A 19,756-nucleotide genomic window follows, 5' to 3' on the forward strand; every position below is an offset into this window, starting at 1 on the left:
CTACCGACTGTGTGGATGATGTTTCTGTTGCTGTTGGATGACTTGCATCAAAGTTTCTTTGGAAAAAAGCCCTACTGAGGAGGCCGTTTACGGCGAAATGCATTTGGGGTAATATAATATGAATAATAAAAAATTTTTTTCTTTCTCAAGATTTACCTGTTTGCCTTACAATTTTTTATTTTATTCGGGTTTGTTTTTAAGTAAACAGATTAGAGTAGTGTAAAATTTCCAGCCTCCGTACGTCAGAAAAGAGTGGAGATTAATTTTCCGTGTACTAACATATACAGTACAAATAAGAAAAAGAATGATTTTATCTGACTCCATCGGTTTTAAGATAAGAGTTTTTTCGAAGTAATTTTTATCTTTTACATTATTTTATTAATATATAATAAGTCTTATTAAAATACTAGGGCATTTCCTTTTTGGCAGGTCGACTGAGAGTCCGTTGTCTTATTTCATCAATTCAATCTAATAATTACGTAATGTTGACATGAAATATAGACAACCAATCAGCTGTCGGCTGTTAGCTACACACAAAAACACGTCTATGAATTGTTGCTTTGCGTTCTCTCGTTTTGCATTGGTAGAATGGTCAAGCACCGGAAATCGCCTAATAATAAACTGTTTATTTTATGTTTATTCATTAGTTGCTCAAAATTTCATATAAAATAAAATTAATTGCATTATCCTCCATTTAAGATTATAATTATTTAAAAATCATATAATCTCATTACCACAGATTATAAGCCCATTACAGGTTAACACGCTGGTAATGAAACTTCATTAAAAGTGTCTTAAAATATTAATTAAATAAATAAAATTTTAAAAAATTTTAAACATATTAATGTTTTTAAAATTAATCATAGACGTATCATTTACGAAAATAAATATGTAATAAATAAGAAAATATCAAAATGGCGGACAAAATCGAGTTTTGAAAATAACGTGCAATACTTATTGTAGTTACTATTTGAAAATATCCCTCTATTTCTGATGTATTAGTAATGATGAATTGAAGGATTACACAATTAATACTGTAAATAATTTTATAAAACGGCTTTATAAATGATTAAATTAAAATAAAAAACATGATTTCTTTTTAAAAGGTAAGCTCTGATTTTATTCAATAATAATAATAATAATGTTCTTACATTTTATTTAGTTAAGGAATTGATGTCGTGATCAGAAAGAAATATTAAAATACTTTTACTCAAGTCAGAGATTTGGTGGTACAATTCTACACGTATGTGAGGGAGTTGGGACCTTAACAGGGCTGTAGAGCATACTGATAGGAACAAAAAAGTCTAATCATTATGGGTGATGAAACATGGATATATGCTTTTGACACTAAAACATCTCAACAAATGAGTGAATGGCAGTTGATAGGTGAAGCAAGGCCTAAAAGACCACATCAAAGTCAGTCAAAAATCAAGGTCGTGTTGATTGTTTTCTTCAATTGTTGTGGTGTTGTGCATTGCAAATTTCTTCTGACTGATCAAATTGTCAACAAAAAATATTTGAGTGTTTTGTGTTGTTTGCGTGAAGCAGTTCATAGAAAATGACTCGATTTGTGGTGAGTAAACTTGTGGGTTTTGCACTACAATAATGTACCTGTTCACAATACTCTTGTTGTTTGTGAATTTTTGGCAAAAAATTCAACAAAAGTTTTGCAAGCTCCATATTCACCTGATATGGCATTGTGCGACTATTCTTGTTTCCTTGACTAAAATTTTCTTTTCGTGGTCACTGTTTTGAGTCAGTTTATGCCATAAAACAAAATTTGCTGCAAGTCCAGAAGGTGTTTATCAAAAATGACTTTAAAGCTTCATTGGAAAAAACATTGGCATAAGTGCATTGCAGTGGAAGGGAATTACTTTAAAAGGGGACAAAATAAATTTTGATGACTAAATTTCAATTCTTGCATTTTATTGAACCATTCCTAATACTCTTTGAGTACAGGTAGATCAATCAGATCAAATACTTTCTTATGAAAAGAGAATGGTCAAAATATGGCCTTAATAGTCCAAAATAGGTCAAATGGTCCTTAAAAATGCATTTTCACTATTTTTAAAAATCATCTTATTTTTATACAGCAAGGTTTGATTTTATTTCTTTATTATATTATTATTCAACTTAACAAAACTTTCAATAATGAATAAACATTCGTTTAGTCTTATTTATTACTGTACTACATTTGAAAAATTGTGTTTTATTGGCTTGTTTTAATCTTCATTTGCAATAATCTTTTATAGATAATCTCATTTTCTGATGTGCTGCATTATCCTTCTTGTGATCTTTTGGCATATTCTGAAAAAAATGCAATGAAACTTTCTGTGCATTTAAAGCTTCTATAAAAGACATGGGTTTTTCCATATTTTCTTTTTTTGGTTTATATTCTTCTATATCTTTACAGTTTGACAGATTTTTAATGTCGTCAGAATCTATTATCAAAATGTCGTCAATACTTAAATTTACATTTTTGCTTGTGCAAGGGAAGAAATTTCTCCAAAAAATAATTATCAATTGCTGGAATCATACAACACATACCAAAAACATAATGGATTCTGTTGAGACTAACATAGAGATTACTCTTCAAGTATATATAGGAAATCCTCATTAGTTCAGGGGACAAAATAATCACAACTTTGAAGTATTGAGTTTTGAATTATCCAAGATTTATATATTTCTGTACAGTATGCCAAATGCCATGTAATTTATCAAGCAAAGAGAATATGGCTATGTATACAAAACACTATTTTTGTTAATTAATAATTAATAATAATATAATAAATAAACTGCAGATAAACATTATGTCTAGTGAGAACCTCAGTTACCAGATAAATTTTATAAAAAGTAAAGCAGAATTCTTGAAATGTAATCTAAAAAATAGTAAGTTGCCTAAATCTAGCAGCATGAGACCTACAAATATCTCAGTCTGCTTAATTATTATGCCTTAAGGCCTTAAGAGCCTGCTGAGGAGGGTCGAACAAGTCCGAAACACAAGTTTAAAGTGTATGTGTTCAGGTGAACTAAATAAAAAACATTATTTTTGATCTGTAAGACTAAATATCTGCATCCATATTTTCCAGTAAAATAAGTCCTGTTAATATATAAAAAGTACTAGTATACAAATTAAATTTAAATTAATCTCAATCTGCTATTTGTATGCGGTGCTGTAACTAGGCAGGTGCACCCACACAGGGCCCATTTGGAATGAGGGACCCAAAATGCTGTTTACAAGAAATTATATGTTTAAATTTTCAATTATTCCACCTTTCTATTGCACGGTTTGGCGATTAGATTTTGCCTTACTTAGATCCTAGATATCTCTGCTCACCAACATGAACATTCGAGTGAATGGCAGAACTGACTGATATTTTCTACATGCCTATGTTAACTTGCCTAACTTAGGTTAGGTTACAGTGTGAATACAGCAACGTACTCACTATACTTGTGTTTTTGCATTTGTGTTTGTGAATACAGGTAAGAATGCAAATAATAATATTAAGATTATTTTACTGCAATATTTCAAGGATTTCATTAACAAAAACGTGATGAACGTGCTTGGATAACCCTGTCAATTTTGTTGTGTTGGGTTTTTGTTATTTCTGTAGGTAATTTTGTACTTTTGTATTTGTATAGTGAAGTGGTTTGCAATATTAAGTTTTTATGTACATATAGGCAATTTCGTTTAGTACTTTTTAATGTACCATTTGGGTTTTATGGTAAAATTTTAATAATTAATTTTATATACAACAAATTTTTAGGTGGTTGTTATTTTCTGTAAAATCTTTGGTTGGAAAAAAACGTGGAAATATGGGTTACGAGGGCATCCAAACAAATGATATTTTATCATGTGCTTGCATTCACTTTATAAATAATAGTTAGTATAACAATTTACAGTATCTTATAGCAGTTTTATACTTGTACAGGCAACGTATCAAAAATAATATTTTTGTTTAGTTCTAGTTTAAAAATGTCTAAGCAACTGTTGGGTACACAAAAGAGAAATATAAGGAAATGAAAATTAGAATGCAAGTCAATAGCATAACAATTTGTTAAATGGCTAAGAACAGAAACACCAGAGAATGAAGGAAGGGCTGAAGAGGTAAAATATACTACTGTTTCACAAGCTGATGATACAACACTACATTTGATATCTACCCCTTCAATGAACAACAATTCTCAGAGAAGCAAAAACAAGGAGCCACTGCAAGAAAAAAAATCTACTGCTTTACAAGATATTTTACTACAGTTACCCTATAATAATTTTTATATTTAATGATTATGAGAAATTTTGTCACATTCCATAATGAATAAAGTAAACAAAGTAAAATTAATACTAATATTATGAACATTAATATAGTTTAAAAACTGATATGTTCTGTTTTACCACATTGTTAGTTAACTGTTTATGTTGAAAACATCTTATTTTGGTTTTCTTATAATGTCCTAAGCTACAATATTAATTTATAGAATTTTTTATTCTGAATTTGATTTATAACTCAATTTGTTTTTTAAATTTTACTTAATAGAATCTTGTATTATATTGAGAAATAATGAAAAGACAAATGAAAACAAGTAGAATGAATCAAGATTCAGAAGACAGTACTAATAGGTATGTAAATTTATATTTATTTATTTTTATTTCATTTATATTTTCCCTTAATATTTACTTGTTTCTAAACTGAACTTTTATGAAATACTCACTCAACAACTTTTTAATGCAGTATATGTAACTTTGTTCTAATGTTTTTGATCATTTAAATGATCTTCAGGAAAAACATTCCAATAAGAACAAATGCCTAACTGTTTTTCAGAACATTTTTTAAAAAGCTCATATTGTTATTAACAATAATAATTCCATAAATACATACAATAAAATAAACCAAAATACATCAGTAAATAAATAAAATAATAATTAAATGTCAGCAATTAGTGCTATGCAGCAAAGCTTTCCACACTCCCAGAATTACATTAACATCCTTGAAATTAATTGCCTGCTCTTTTGAGATTATCATTTAAAATGATCAAAAACATTAGAATAAAGTTACATATACTGCATTAAAATGTTTTTGAGTGAGCATTTTATATTTTTCCTACTGATTCACTGATTCTATACTAATTAATGTTTAAAATTGATAAGCACAGGACTGTATCTTGATCAATTGTATCTCATAAAATCATATCTGGAGATGAGATATGATTCTTTCTCAGTCTTTGTAATTGCTAATTCCATTAGAGATCCAGCAGTCAGGGATCCAGTAGGAATTTCTCTTTTTTTTGCATATAGCATTTATTTCTAAATTGAATATATGAATCATATATTTGTGACCAGAGGGTCGGCACCTCTTTATTGCCATGTCAGGAGGGCACTACTGTGTCCCATCAGACAGATACAGAAGTTGTGAGGGCTGTTTATTTTCATTCAAATTCATTAAGTGAGCAGTCACATAGGTGGTTGGATTCGGGATGGAGAAGTGTAAGATAGCATGTTGGAAGCAAGATACTCATATACTAACAAGGGAATGTCAGAGTGCCATTTAATAAATTTTTATAAAATTTAGTTAATAGTTACATTAAAAATATACTTACTGTATATTAAATTTGTAATATTCACTAAAAGTGTTAATCAGAGTTATTAGCAATCAAATGTTGTACTATTACAGAAAAATATTTTTATTCGACTATACATACATAGATGAGTCTAGCTTATTTGTCCCTTCACTCGCTGTACGAGGCAATAACAGTTCCACTGGCAAAGTCAACCTTTCTTTGTAGGCTACCATTCACCGCAAAATGTAAAATAGTTAAAAAGTCCTCTAGCAGTGGCACAGCATAATTAAAATTAAAAAATTACATTTAATAAAAATTGCTGGGACCAATATGACTTTACAGAAAATTATTTCTATTCAACTATACAAACATAGATGAGTCTAGCTGATTTGTCCCTTCACATGCTTTGCCTTGTACAGCGTTTTTCCAACATTCACTGGAAGCTCGCCATGGAAGAATGTGCCGACCAGAACCATCCTTTTGCATGTCTGATCAATTCTTGGTCAATTGTAGTTTGCACAGTTTAGCGCAACTTGGTTGATGAGTAAGTTAATGAGACCACCACCTCCAGAAAGGTGGACGTCAAGCTGACATCCTGAAGCTACCAGATAAAATGTCACTAACTTCAGAGCAACATTTTAAAATGGTGGGGAGCCTTGTGAGGTTTCAGAACAGGTCAAAACTAAAATTTAATTCTAAGTTGTTAAAAGTGAAACATTATTGTCAAATCAGACCAAAGGTCATATAAGATAAGAGAGAGGAGAGAAAAAGAACTGTGATTGTCAAAACAAATGCAACACGAAGATGAATGTCGTAATTAATCAGAAGGAATATCGGTCTGGGAAGATAGAACTCTGATACGAGCGCTCATAAACAGTCCATCTAGGTTAAAAATTTGGAAAAGAGAAAAGATTTGACAGTTAAAGAAACATTGCATATGATCATTAAAGTTCCAAAATGACAGAAAACAGAAACAACAGGCTAAATTATGAGCGCAAAGCTTATAGTTCTATCAGCAGTCTCTGATCAGAGTCAATGAAGGTGTCAGATAGACGCCTCAAAATGGACCTTTCTTGTGTCTTGATTAGGTCTCTGTTTTCACCTGGAGACAAAAGAAAGAGAACTGGAGACAATTGGGAAGCGAGGAATGGGATGTGTGACCAATCAAAAATACAGAAGGTGGGAGAAAAACTATAAAAATCAGTAATTCAAGGTCAATCAGAGAGTCATCCTCCAGATTACAATCATTAAATTGTGCACCACTGAAATCGTGGCATGTGTGCATCTTCTGTCGGACCAAACATTGCACCTCCATCAGCTACTTGTCAACATCAGCGCTAAAAACTGATGAACTCTTCTCGCCTGCCCCAGACTGCACACGTCTTACCAGTGCAACATATGACCAGAGATATCTCGAGACACCGTGATCTTTGTAACTCATCACATATGTAAGTGTGGCTGTCTGTCATTTTGTTGCGTGTAAATACTGTATATAGAATTAGAACTCTTTCTTCTTTCCTTAATTCTTCTCCCTTCTGCCTTTAACCTTTCCTGTCAACCTGACAGGAACGGTATTTTCCGTGGGTCCTGATTGGTAGTTTTAACAAAAGAGACAGGAGGGGGCCCTGCTCGAAGCAACGGTGAGTCAGAATGGTAAGAATGGCACTTTTTGGTTTGCAACTGGAGAGAGAAGTCGGGCGAGAGTAACCCGTAGAAAAAAGCATGAGGCCTAGGACAAAAAAGAGAGAGAGGGCCAGTACAGACCATGTGGAGATAAGGACTAGAAAATAATTGAACCAGCCATTCTGCAAAGGTCCAACAATTTGACCTGGCACCTTTTTGTAAGTGAATGTTCTCTATTTTTCTGAATGCTGATGGATTGGAGGTTTACCATCTGCAAGGTGCCCATCGTTGACATCACCGCAGTATCAGGACCCACAAAAATCTAAACTACCGGTAGATTCTTCATCCTCTATTCTTCTTTTTCCCTTTTAGTTTTTAAGTAGCAATAATATTAGTTTTAAGTTTAATTGTAATTTGTTTAACCGCACTTGTATATAATTGTCACATTCCTTCTGAAGTCTGAACGAGAGGAGACATGGTAAAATCCTGTAAAATATTGTCTCCGTGATGGGCATTCTGTTCACTGTTAGTTGTTTTAGTTAATAAAGCGACTTGTTCGTTAATTCTTTGTTTATTATTACGTGTTTACCTCATAACACCTTCACATAAGCATACTTCTGCCATAATAAATGGTTTTCTTTGTAAAACACTTGTCGTCTCTGTCTCTGCTGCTACCGTCCACATGTGGATGACCCTAACCTTCCTGATGCTGAATTAACAATCCCTCCCCGAAAGTCACCAAGCTTACATACTGACCAAGTGCAATCTCTCATTGCTCTGACTACAGAAAAAAGTTGTCCATGACAAAAATTACCATGTGTACAGGGTGTCACATATTTTCTGCTTTGTCAACATGAAAGTTTTCAATAAACTAATACTTAATTGTTAATATTGTAATTTAAAAATTTATAATCTTTGACTGAAACAAATAATTTTCTTATTAAATGTGGAAGAATTGTTTTAAGAATCAGAAATATTGACAAGATTTGTTTGATTCTGATTCCTGGAAAATGCTCAATTTTTCTGATTCCCAATTCTGATTATTCATCTCATCACTATTGAGAAGTTGACTCATGTCTGCATACATTGTATATCACATTATCTTTTTATTTTCTTTCCCACTCTTTTAATTAATTCAGGTTTTAAAATAAAGTTGTATACATTCCATACTTAGATAACATAGTTGTTTAGAAAGTACTTAGCCCACACCCCCAGGATTTACAGAATATGTGCATTTCAAGGAGAACTAAATGCTTTCATTAAACCAATAGACCACATTCTGTTTAAAAGAAATAAGAACAAATAATTAATATGTTAGGCTCAAAGACCGAAATTGCCCATTGAGCAAAAAAAATGACCACAACAGCCATGAAGCAAAATTCACGTCATGGCTGTTTGTAAAAATGGCCACAATGCATTGTGGCTAACTCAAAACAATCACAAAGTGAAATTCATGTCATGGCTTTCATGATATTTGACCACTACACGTTGTGGTGATTAAGAAAAGCCATAACGCGTTCTGAACATTAGCTAATGCAACCACGATACGAAGGATAGGTTGTAACATAACGAGTGCATTGCAAACACTTGTGGAGTTTGTATTGTGTTCATTCTTGACCAGTGCTGCCGTTTCTAGGGAATTAACCTTTTCTAGAGTAATTTCAACCTCTCAGATTAATGTTTCGGGTAGTCTTATATTTAGGGTAAATCTAAGGTAAAACTACCCTGTGTTCTGATGCTATTACTCATCACTCCACAAGTTTTGCTGGAAAAAGTTTTAGCCTGAAACCATTCTGTTTTTCCCTATAACTGGAGGGTTTTAGGATAGGACAACAGAAGCTAAAGAAATAATGCAGATTGATGCTAGGTACATGGGTGTACACTGTACAGTGATACTTCGGTTTTTGTCGATAATCCGTCCGAAAACAATTGGCAAAATCCGAAACCGACGATAACCGAAGCCAACAAAAACTGAGGTATTACTGTATATTACACCCAAGTAGGATTTTGCTTTTCTCAACCTTCATGCCATTGAACCATTGGCACTCTCCATATTAATACCTCTGATAAGCCTAAAAATCCTAAGATATTTTAGTTATTAAAATTTTCAAAAACAATGAATTAAGAATTGTTCTGATAATTATTTCTCAATGATAGTACAGGGACCTGCGTCATAGAATCGTTCATCTTTTTTTTTTTTTTATTCGAACTTGCGCTTGAGTTTGGAGAGTTTTCTCAATTTAGGGTAATTTTCCGCAGTTGAAATTGGTTCAGTTGTTTTAGTTAGGGTGCCTAATGTTGATAATGAACGTGCAGCTCTCAGAAATGTTTTAGCTATTATGAGCATCCATCAGGTCTCCATCAGTTAGGAAACAAGGAAAGTCTTCTTGATCGACTTTATGCTCATAATGAATTTACAATTTCTACAGTAACTTTATTAACATTCAGAATGCATCCTCAACTTTATTAACACTTTGCTCAGCATCCATGTTAATTTCAACCTCTCAGATTAATGTTTCAGGTAGTCTTATATTTAGGGTAAATCTAAGGTAAAACTACCCTGTGTTCTGATGCTATTACTCATCACTCCACAAGTTTTGCTGGAAAAAGTTTTAGCCTGAAACCATTCTGTTTCAGGCTAACATCTGGAAGTAAGGGTTTATAATGTGTCACTGTAAAAGATACTGTATTGATAAAAATGCAAATGTCGCTCAAAGAACATAAAATGCATGAATAATTAAATGTTGTTTTAAAGTAACCAAGTTAAATTTCTGTATATGGTAAATATTGTTACCTGCATATATAAGATGATTGAAGATAAATAAATTATAATGAAAATTTTCTTATTATCACTTCATTATTAGTTAACATCCAGAACGTGTGCTGGCTTTTAACCATAATAAATCCATTGCATAGTGGTTTTTAACTTTAGCAGCTGATTTTTATTTTATTGTGTATAGTATATCAAGTACCTACAAGTATATGTAATTAGACCTTTAGCACTTTTTAGCAAAACAAAAGAAACAAATGTGTATTTTTCTCCATATATTTTATTTATTTGAAATTTTTTTCAGTATGAAAATTAAATTTCTAGGAAAACTTGTGGAACTAATGTTGTTTGGCGTTAAAAATTGTAAATAAAAATGTTTCGAGCCTAGAATCCATATTTTAAAGTTACAAACCACTGTGCGTTGTATGATCTTGTGTCGTGGTTGCATCAGCTAATGTTCAGAATGCGTTTTGGCTTTTCTTAATCACCACAAAACCTAGTGGTCAAATATCATGAAAGCCATGACACAAATTTTGCTTTGTGGTCATTTTGAGTTAGCCACAAAGGGTTGTGGCCGTTTCTTTTGCTCAATGAGTGATTTCAGTCTATGAGCCAAACATATATATAAGATGAACACACACAGGATTACAGAATTAAACAATTAACATTTTGTGGTTAATTAGTAACATGTCAATTATTTTTTGAATTTTGTCATGTCTCAATGATTTTGATATAAATTTGAACTGTTAATCTGTCTTTCAAATATATTATTTTTAATGTAATTGGATGATAGCATTGCTATAAAATGTTTTTATAGCTGAGTTGTCTGAAAAATGTTTTATATTATTAAAAATTAAAAAAATAGACACTTACAAGGGCTTGGGTTTTTATGTAAATATGTATTTGAATTTTGGATGATAATCCCTGAAATGAATAGAAAAATGGAAATCCAGTGATCCTATGTCCCAAAATTTGGGAGTTACAAATGCATATTTTAAACTAGCAGTACCCACCACGCGTTGCTGTGGCTCAAAATGTATCTATTATAAATGTATAACACTTCTCCTGTGGGGGGGAATTTTGAAAAATTCCTTCTTAGTGTACATTCTCTTGATATACCCTATTAAAACGCAATCAGAAATGCAAAAAACTGCATCTAAAATAGTATAATAGAAACCCAGTTCTTCACGGTAAGCCTTAATTTTGTCCCTCTCCCCTGCGGGGGGAATTTTGACATCTATATTATATAAAAACACGTGTATTCGAATGCAATGTTGTGTCAAAATTTCAAATCAATCTGTGAAGAACTTTTGGAGATTAGCTATTAGGAAGAAACAAACATGTACTGTACATTTTTATTTATATAGATGTAAAAGCAAATTTTCTTGCTTTCTAGAATTTTTTCTAAGCTCTCATTTTACTCTCTTGAGACCAATTTGAATATGTCATGGGATTGCCTTTGAAAATTTTATATACTGTAACTAAAGTTAGAAGTTACATTTTTCAAACCTGAATCAAATGTGGCATAATATGTCTGTGGGTGGATTGCATGAAGATTACATTACATTACATTACATTACATTCAAAGAATAGAGAGGTTGTCTATATGTGTACAGACTTTAACTCTAAGAAATTACAAAAGTGATGACATTGAAATTAGAAGAGGAAGTGATAGGATTGGACTCTGACCACACATGACTGTTGTGACTGTTGAAGACTACAGAAAGCAACTTGGTTGCTTGTCTTCATGCTATGTTCACTTTTGTGGACAACACAGTGTTGAATTATTTGATTCAGCCATTCTCCAATGTGTGCATGCATGCCTTGATGTGCACAATGGTCATTTTGAGTATCATCCTATGTAAATATAATACCATATGCAAGTACCGATGTTAATAATTCCAATAAAGCGTATTTTCTGTGCACCAGATGTGACGTCATACTTTTCCTTTTACATTTTTCTAAAAAATTATGGGTCATAGAGGTAGAGTTCTTGGGTTATTTTTTATGTACACCAAGTGAAAATTTTTGTTTTGTAGAATTTATGCAATCTTGATGGGACACACTGTATAAATAGAAAAAATAAAATAATATGGTAATAAGTATTACATTTAATTTTGATTATTATTATTATTATAATTATGATGCATTTATTTTGATTTTACTATATGCAGTGAAGACACAGATGTTATTACTCAGAATTTACAAAATGAAGTGAAGAGGCAGAGATTAATTAGTTCTCAAAATGATTTTGATCAACATTCAGAATCAGAAAATTTGGAATTACTTACAACAAGCACTGATATTAGTAAGTTTTTAATGTGTTTTATAATAAATAAATATCATATTAATTCTTATTTAACAATTTAAACATAATTTTTATTATAAAAACCATTAAATTAAATTCACTTGTGTTACTATATAATTTTTAAAAATTTTTATTAATTAGATTTAATTTTTTAAATTTATTCAATATATAAATATACAATTAAAGTATATAGAAGATTTACATAAGTTTAATAAATAAATGCAAATGCCAGGACAATAATAAAATATAAAAATATTCAAATAATTTTGTTTCAATAATGGGATATGTATTTTATTAAAATACCAGTAGAGCAATCCCATATCCTATAATATGAATCTGATGCATTTAGTGTATACTTTTTGATATTCCTGAATCTTTTGTTCATTAAATTTACTAAACATGTTTAATATATTTATTTAACAAAATTAAAATATTTTAGTTTAATAAATTTTAATATTAAAATTCAAATACAAATACTAATAAAATTAACCAATAATTGAATACCTTGAATACCAATATAAATTATGGACTTAACTCTGAAGATATTATTTATATATACATAAGCATTACAATGGTGACATTACAAAAAAATTGGTGTTGTTAATTGTTGTATTTAATTTTTAATTAGTCTAATTAATTATAAATAAAAGTGTGTTTTATTAAAATTTATTTATTTACAGTTAAAATTTAAAAGTTTTAATTGTAAATGAAATTGTAAATAACAATGTGCCTTAATATTATAGTAGTTAGATCTTTTATGTTTATTATCTTATATAAACATTTGAATTTCTTATTGAAAGATTTGATTTTTTTAAAAATGAAAAATGAATACAGGAAATCCTTGTTAATTTGAACTAGGATAGTTTGAAATCTCATTAGTTTGTAACTGTACCTTTGTCCCAGCTGGGGATATAGAGATTTACATGTTAAGGAATTTGGTTAGTTTGAAATATGGCTACTTCAAAGTTTGAAGTAAAAATTCTATCTGAACTTTTATATGTGTATGTTAACTCATTTGTTTAGATCAAAGTGCTTCCTTGATATAAGAGAACAATAGACCAAGAACAACTCTAATCTGGTCAATATGTTTTTGCTTTTACAGTAATATGTTTTTGGGTGTCACCTTACCCATAGTCTACCATATTTCCTCTTATTTCATAGAATACAGCTAGGTTCCATGATTGCAAGATTGGGCTATGAGTAGCAGATTGAAATATTTGTAGGTCTCTAGTCTATTTTCATTTATTATTATTATTATTTTTTTTGTAACTAAACATTTTAGAACCATTGTGAAACTTCTCAATTGATTTGTTCTTATATTTTCTTGAAATTCCTAACTTTTTTTTATCTAGTAATAATGTTGGTATCTAGTAATTTTTTTATCTAGTAATAATGTTTTAATTAATTTTTAGTTGCAATTTTTTATATTATTATTTTTTATTTGATTTTTTAAAATTCTTCTCAAAAGTATGGTTAAACCCTAAAACTTCCCGTGCACATCCTTGGTCATAGATAGAGATATATATTTAAAAAATTTAATATAGAATTATATTTAATTTAGTTTTATTTTATTCTAGAGTATAAAAATGGGTGGTACATTTAAAAACATTTATTAATGAGTAGTAAAGAAATGTAAATGTAAGTAGAATAATTGTCACAAAAATAATGACCTTTAAATATTTTTAGGAAATTATAATTTCATTGATGAACCAAGTACTTCATCTCATGGTCAGAATATTCACCAGGAACAAAATTTTGAATCTGAATCTCCTCAAATTACAGAAAACAGAGAAAATGGTATTATTCATATGATCTGTTTTATATGATATACCACATTATAATAGTTCATCTATGGATGTTTTATGTAATTCTCATGTAATTCATATTCAATTTAATTATATTTTAATGAATTATACAATGAATCAAAAATTATTAAGAATAAATTTATATATACACACTTTCTAAGGACTATCCCACACACACACACACACACACACACACACACAACACACACCACCACACACACACACACACGTGTGTGTATAGTCCTTAGAAAACTTCCAAACATCTGATTTTAAATTTAAATTATAAGAAAACTATTCTTTATTGGAGTAAATTTTAAGTATTTATTTTACATTCTAGAGATGAGAATGGAATATTTTAACTTTAAAGTTTTAATGTTTTTTAGATTATAGTTTAGGCCAGGGGCAGCAACCTATGGCACACGGGATGATTTTCAGTGGCATTCTGATTGAATAGAAATATAGTAAAAATTATATTTTAATTATTAATTACACATTTAAATGGAAGTTATAGTTCAGTGAAGGCTGTGGTACATTAAAAATGAATCTCTTGTTTGTATATTTCTATTATAGCACATGTTTACACTCCATGTCGCCATATATGTGTTATGTAAGTACTTCACATGTAAGAACATAATTCAATTAACAACTTAACTTCAAAATTATATATTTTTGAAGTTCATTATAATTGGACTAATTTTGATAACATGTATAATAAACTTGATAGAATAGTCTCAGCACTTGGAATAACACTATAACTTATGTTAGGCACAACACTGCTGAAAGGTTGCCAATCTCTGGTTTAGGCTATTTATTTATATTTTTATAAATTGTTTTATATATAATATAATAAATATAAATTTTATAATATTAAATTAAAGATTTATTTTTATTTATTGTTTATAAATTTTTATGTACTCTTTGTAATTTCAAATGCATTTTAAATATATTTTCTTTATCAGTAATCATGGTCAAATTACTGTTTTCAAAATGTTCTTTTGTTATGTTTATTTTGAAGTTGTATAAATGTGCCATCAAATGTGCCATTTATTGTCAACTGTATGTTTTTCATTATTTAGTGGTGGTTTTATATATTTTGTAGAGAATATTATTATAATTAGAGAAATAATATTGAGATAAAAGTTAAATAACTAAAATTGCAATTATTCTTTATCTACCGTAATAAAAATTTTGTTATTACTGAATAATTTTTATAAGATATTGCTAAATTATGACAAGAACTGAAATATTAGGTTTTTAAAAAAATATACATATTTAAACCATTTGCAGAAACTCAACCATAAAAATTTAATAATTGGCTTATTATGGTAGTGTCATATTCAAAACAGAAGACTGTTACCTTCAGGGTATTAATTTTGATGTGCTTCTTGTTCTAACGAATTTCTTTAATATTTTTAATTGTTCTTAATTAAAAAATAGAATAAAAACCTAAAATATGTTTCATTTAACAGAGTTGTCTTAATATATTTCTTCATTTTAAATTATTTTTTATGTAAAACTTAGAATTTTCATTACATTCACATTCTGTACAACTTAAATGACAAAAGCAGCTAGCTATTGCCAAGGTAATCTGTCAGAACAATATTATTTCTGTTTTATTTTAGAAAAGAAGAAAATAATATTTAAAACAATATCAACTTATTTTGTGAATTTGTTCTGTTTATGGGTAAGTTATCATAAAATAAAATATCCTATATTTTATGAATTCATTATTGGTTACAATATTAAATACATGATTTTATTTATATGAAATTATTCTTTATCTTTATATCAAGTTTTCTGTTATAAAAATTTTTATTATTAAATTCTTAGAAATAGTAAATGAAGCAACAGCAGTTGAGATAGCAACTCAAGAGAGGAATAATAGTTCAACTGAGGAGACTGTATTATCTGGAGAAATTGAAAATCAAAATAACACACTAAATGAATTACAAGTTTGTTCCATCATAAATATGAACTTAAATGTCCAGATACTTGAGAATCATAATGATATGGTGCAAGTGGTTTTGAGGGATGAAAATATTATTCTTTCTGCAAGGTTTTGTACTTTTCATGATTTTTTTAATTGACATGATTATTATATAAATTTACATTGTGAAGAATAATTTCAGTTCAGACACAACTGTTAAAGTATGGAATAATCAGGGAGAAGAGATCTGTAGTCTTAGAGGCCATATTGGTCCTGTAAAAGGAATTGTTCTGTTTTCTATTGAAGAGAGCAAACTATTAGCAAAAAAATTAAAATGTAATCAAGTTGAAAAAATTGTAGTAAGTGGATCCCAGGATTGTGCATTGAAAGTGTGGTCATTGCCAAATGGTAAGTAATTTATTCATTAATTTAATGTAAATGAAACAAATTTAAATTTATTAGCAAGATGCAATCAATGTAAGATACAGAAGATGACAAATAATAATCAGTGATGAAGCATCTAAGAGAATATTGAGACTAAACCTACTCTTATTAAATGTTAAACTTTATCATGAAATTTAAAATTTTAATCAAGCATATCAAATAGACAGAGAAAAACTTGAAAATTGCAGTTTTAATACTTTTTAATAGATTGCTTGCATGTGAAACATGAGGCTAATCTCTGAAGCCTTCACATCTTTTACATGCAAATGTTATATACTGTACATGCTCAATTGGAAAACTGGCACTATGAACAGCTTTCAGTAGCAGTAAGGCTAGCTTGTCTGTAAATGTAAACTCTTTATGTTCATATAACTGAAGTAAGCCTATGTAATGATATTCAAGTGACTAATGTTCCAAATGAAGTTTTGATGACATTTTTGTGTTTATTATAGTATTATTTAATTTATTTTTATTGGTTAAAATTATTATTTAGTTTCAGTGGCCAAGTGGATGAAATCACTGAAATGAATGGTAATTAGTTACAGATTTGCACTTCACCAATGTACTGAATATGTGGTGTTTTCCTGGTTTTCTTTGCATATACCTAAATAGGGACCAGTTTTCCATAGTAAGTCTCCTGTTTTGGAAGATTGCCAACTGTTGCATTGCATTATATCATCAAAATACTAAATAGTAACATTTTCCTTTGTCTAACAGTTTTGGCTTGATTTAAGTTTTTGTTAAGTTTGACCAAAATAACTAGAGGAAAAACTGATTTTAGTTTTTCTTTTATTTATTTTTGTCATTATTACCTATTAATTAAGCTATTATTATTTGCTTACTCAGGTCAGTAGTGGACATTATAGAAATTTATACCCAAATTTCTAATATTTGTTTTATTCTCTGTAAATTTTTCATGATTTCATGCAAAGTTCAATGCAATAAAAATTTTAAAAAGTCAAAATAACCTTCAAATCTTTAAAATATTTTGTTTCACCTCTTTACTGGTAGACATTAAAACATAAAACATTGACAAAATTCCAAGTACATTCAAACATTTGATTCATCATCTGGAAAAGATTAGAAGAAGCATTAATAAGACATAAAATTTAAACATATTTTCATGAAATTAACATTCTAAAATTTTTTCCAATAGTGAAACAAAAGCAGGTATTTAGGATTTTGCAAACATTTATATTTTATTGTCTTCCGATAAAAGAGTGAAATAAATTATTGCAAAATTAAGGTAGACTTAATTTTTTAAAAATGAAAAAGCAGATATGTGGAACTTATTTACAAATAAATCTGACCAACTTGTGATTTAATCCCAAGTTATAATAAGAAACAGTGTGTTCTGAAATACAGTATTTCAAATAGCAAATGTTTGTCTACTGTAATGTTGAATAAACTATACAAGTTACGTTTCCATTTTCATTCATGACAGACTCATTAATTAAATTTACTTTATTTTTGTGCTTGAAAAGATAAATCTGGTGCATTATTTGATGTGGTTGAAAAAATACTGAACACAAGTGTAACATTGAAAAACAAGTATAACTTAGCTATTTTCAATAAAATAAATTTAACAGTCATTTGCTGTACATAGGTAAAAAGTAAAAAAATATTAAATTTAAGTTATAATCTCACAAAAATCTTTTAACTAATAGTCCACATTATTACCTTTTTAGTCTACTTATTTCATAACAGTTGGCTTTACCACTGACAATAATGAATAAATTTAAATACACTTTTAATATTTTATAAATAATAAAAGATTCCACATTAAATTAAGAAAAGAAACTAATTTCTTTTAATAATAAGGAATGTTGATAAGTTTTGGACAGTAATATATTAAAATATTTACAGTAGGAAATTCTAGATTACCTGAAATGATTTTCAAAAAAAAAACTAGCATTGTACATATCACAGAATATAATACACAGAGACCATAGCTAGAAATTACTACTACATCTTTTGATTATAGTGCTGTGGAACTAAGTCATATACATAATATTATGTTCAATTTTGAGTAAATTGATTTACTTTCAAATATAGTAATTGCATTACAGTGTTTATAGTTGAAGAAACGTTAAATGCGCAATACTTTATATACACAAAAACAAACAAGTTTCTGGATTAGCATAAATTTCATTTATTCTAAAGACCCCTATCCCATCAAGTTTCCACTGTATATTACAAAAATATTACTGAAACAAAAAATTTTTATAATTGCCTTAACAGAAGAAAAGTAGAAGTTTGTCTACTGCATATTATGGTGTTATAGTTATATAGTTAAAAATCAAATATAAAAATGGTAATATTTAGTTTTACACAGGTCCCACCAGTGGTTCTCTGTAACACTTCATTCCCTGAACACTGGGAGTTCGGTCGTGGGTTCATGCCTCACTTGGACAGGCTGGCCATATGGAGTTTTCTGGGTTTTCTCCATATCTGTAATGCCTAAATAGGGGCCAGTTTCCTTAAAAAGACCTCCTGAAAGGCATTCCCACTAGGCAGATTGCCCAAGTGTTGTATGCCATAACTAAATAAACAAGTTTTACACAGTGAATTTTATATTATTTTACAGAATAATAATGGGCAAGAAGCATAAATTTTCAAGAATTAATGACGACTATTTAATAATCATTATCAATTTTTGCAAATTTATTTAAATGTAAGAAGAAAAGTATTATTTATTTTTACATAAATTTAATATTTTATTATTTTCAAACTGTTAAACATATGGCAAGAAGTGATCTCAGTGTCACTAACTTCTGAATCGGTAATCCTGTTGTTGATTAGTTGGGCCATTGACTTTCTTTAACATAGGAAGTATAGGGAGTTGATTGTCTGTAGGGATTGCAATTGCTGGATCCCTCATCCAGCAATCCAGCTGGATCCAGCGCATTCTTCGGCCTGCTGGATCCAGCACTTGGTGCTGGATCCAGCGCTGTGGATCCACAAATACTCAATTAACTTTTTAAATAACTGCGCAAAAGTCTACATCGTCGCGTTGCCGCTTTGCTAACTACTAGACTGCTACTAATTACTTACTCACTACTTTACTAACACTAATAATTAAATTACTTATAAATAAACTATACCTTAATCAATCCAGCAAAATTTAATAAAATAATAACGTATTCGCTTTTAACGATCTTCCTCAGTTACAAAAAAATACAACATTAACTATAGAACATAAAATGTGTTTGGAATAAATATAAAAATAATAGTGCTTAATTACATCCCATTTTTTTAAAACAAGATACATAGATGTACTGCCAGGTCTGATAATTTTCGTATTGTATACCGACGTAATTCCA

The 19,756-nt window shown here is 29.4% G+C and overlaps 1 protein-coding gene across 3 annotated transcripts in view; it reads left to right on the forward strand.

Moving 5' to 3' along the window:
* The window catches only part of LOC136982194 (myosin heavy chain kinase B-like), a 31,105-nt gene that overhangs the window by 2,250 nt on the left and 9,099 nt on the right, over positions 1–19,756 (forward strand). Inside the window, exons 1-6 of one of the 3 annotated variants that reach the window (XM_067278643.1) lie at positions 917–1,106; positions 4,536–4,618; positions 12,124–12,257; positions 13,944–14,054; positions 15,893–16,118; positions 16,192–16,397. In XM_067278643.1, coding sequence (XP_067134744.1) covers positions 4,560–4,618; positions 12,124–12,257; positions 13,944–14,054; positions 15,893–16,118; positions 16,192–16,397 — 736 coding nt within the window. In that variant the 5' untranslated portion in view covers positions 917–1,106; positions 4,536–4,559. Of the gene's footprint in view, positions 1–916; positions 1,107–4,488; positions 4,619–12,123; positions 12,258–13,943; positions 14,055–15,892; positions 16,119–16,191; positions 16,398–19,756 lie in introns of those variants that run through there. The other 2 variants (XM_067278636.1, XM_067278631.1) reach the window with 2 other exon arrangements.

Source organism: Centruroides vittatus, unplaced genomic scaffold (assembly GCF_030686945.1).
Source record: "Centruroides vittatus isolate TY-2023 unplaced genomic scaffold, ASM3068694v2 contig_1168, whole genome shotgun sequence".
In the NCBI taxonomy this organism is placed as follows: domain Eukaryota; kingdom Metazoa; phylum Arthropoda; class Arachnida; order Scorpiones; family Buthidae; genus Centruroides; species Centruroides vittatus.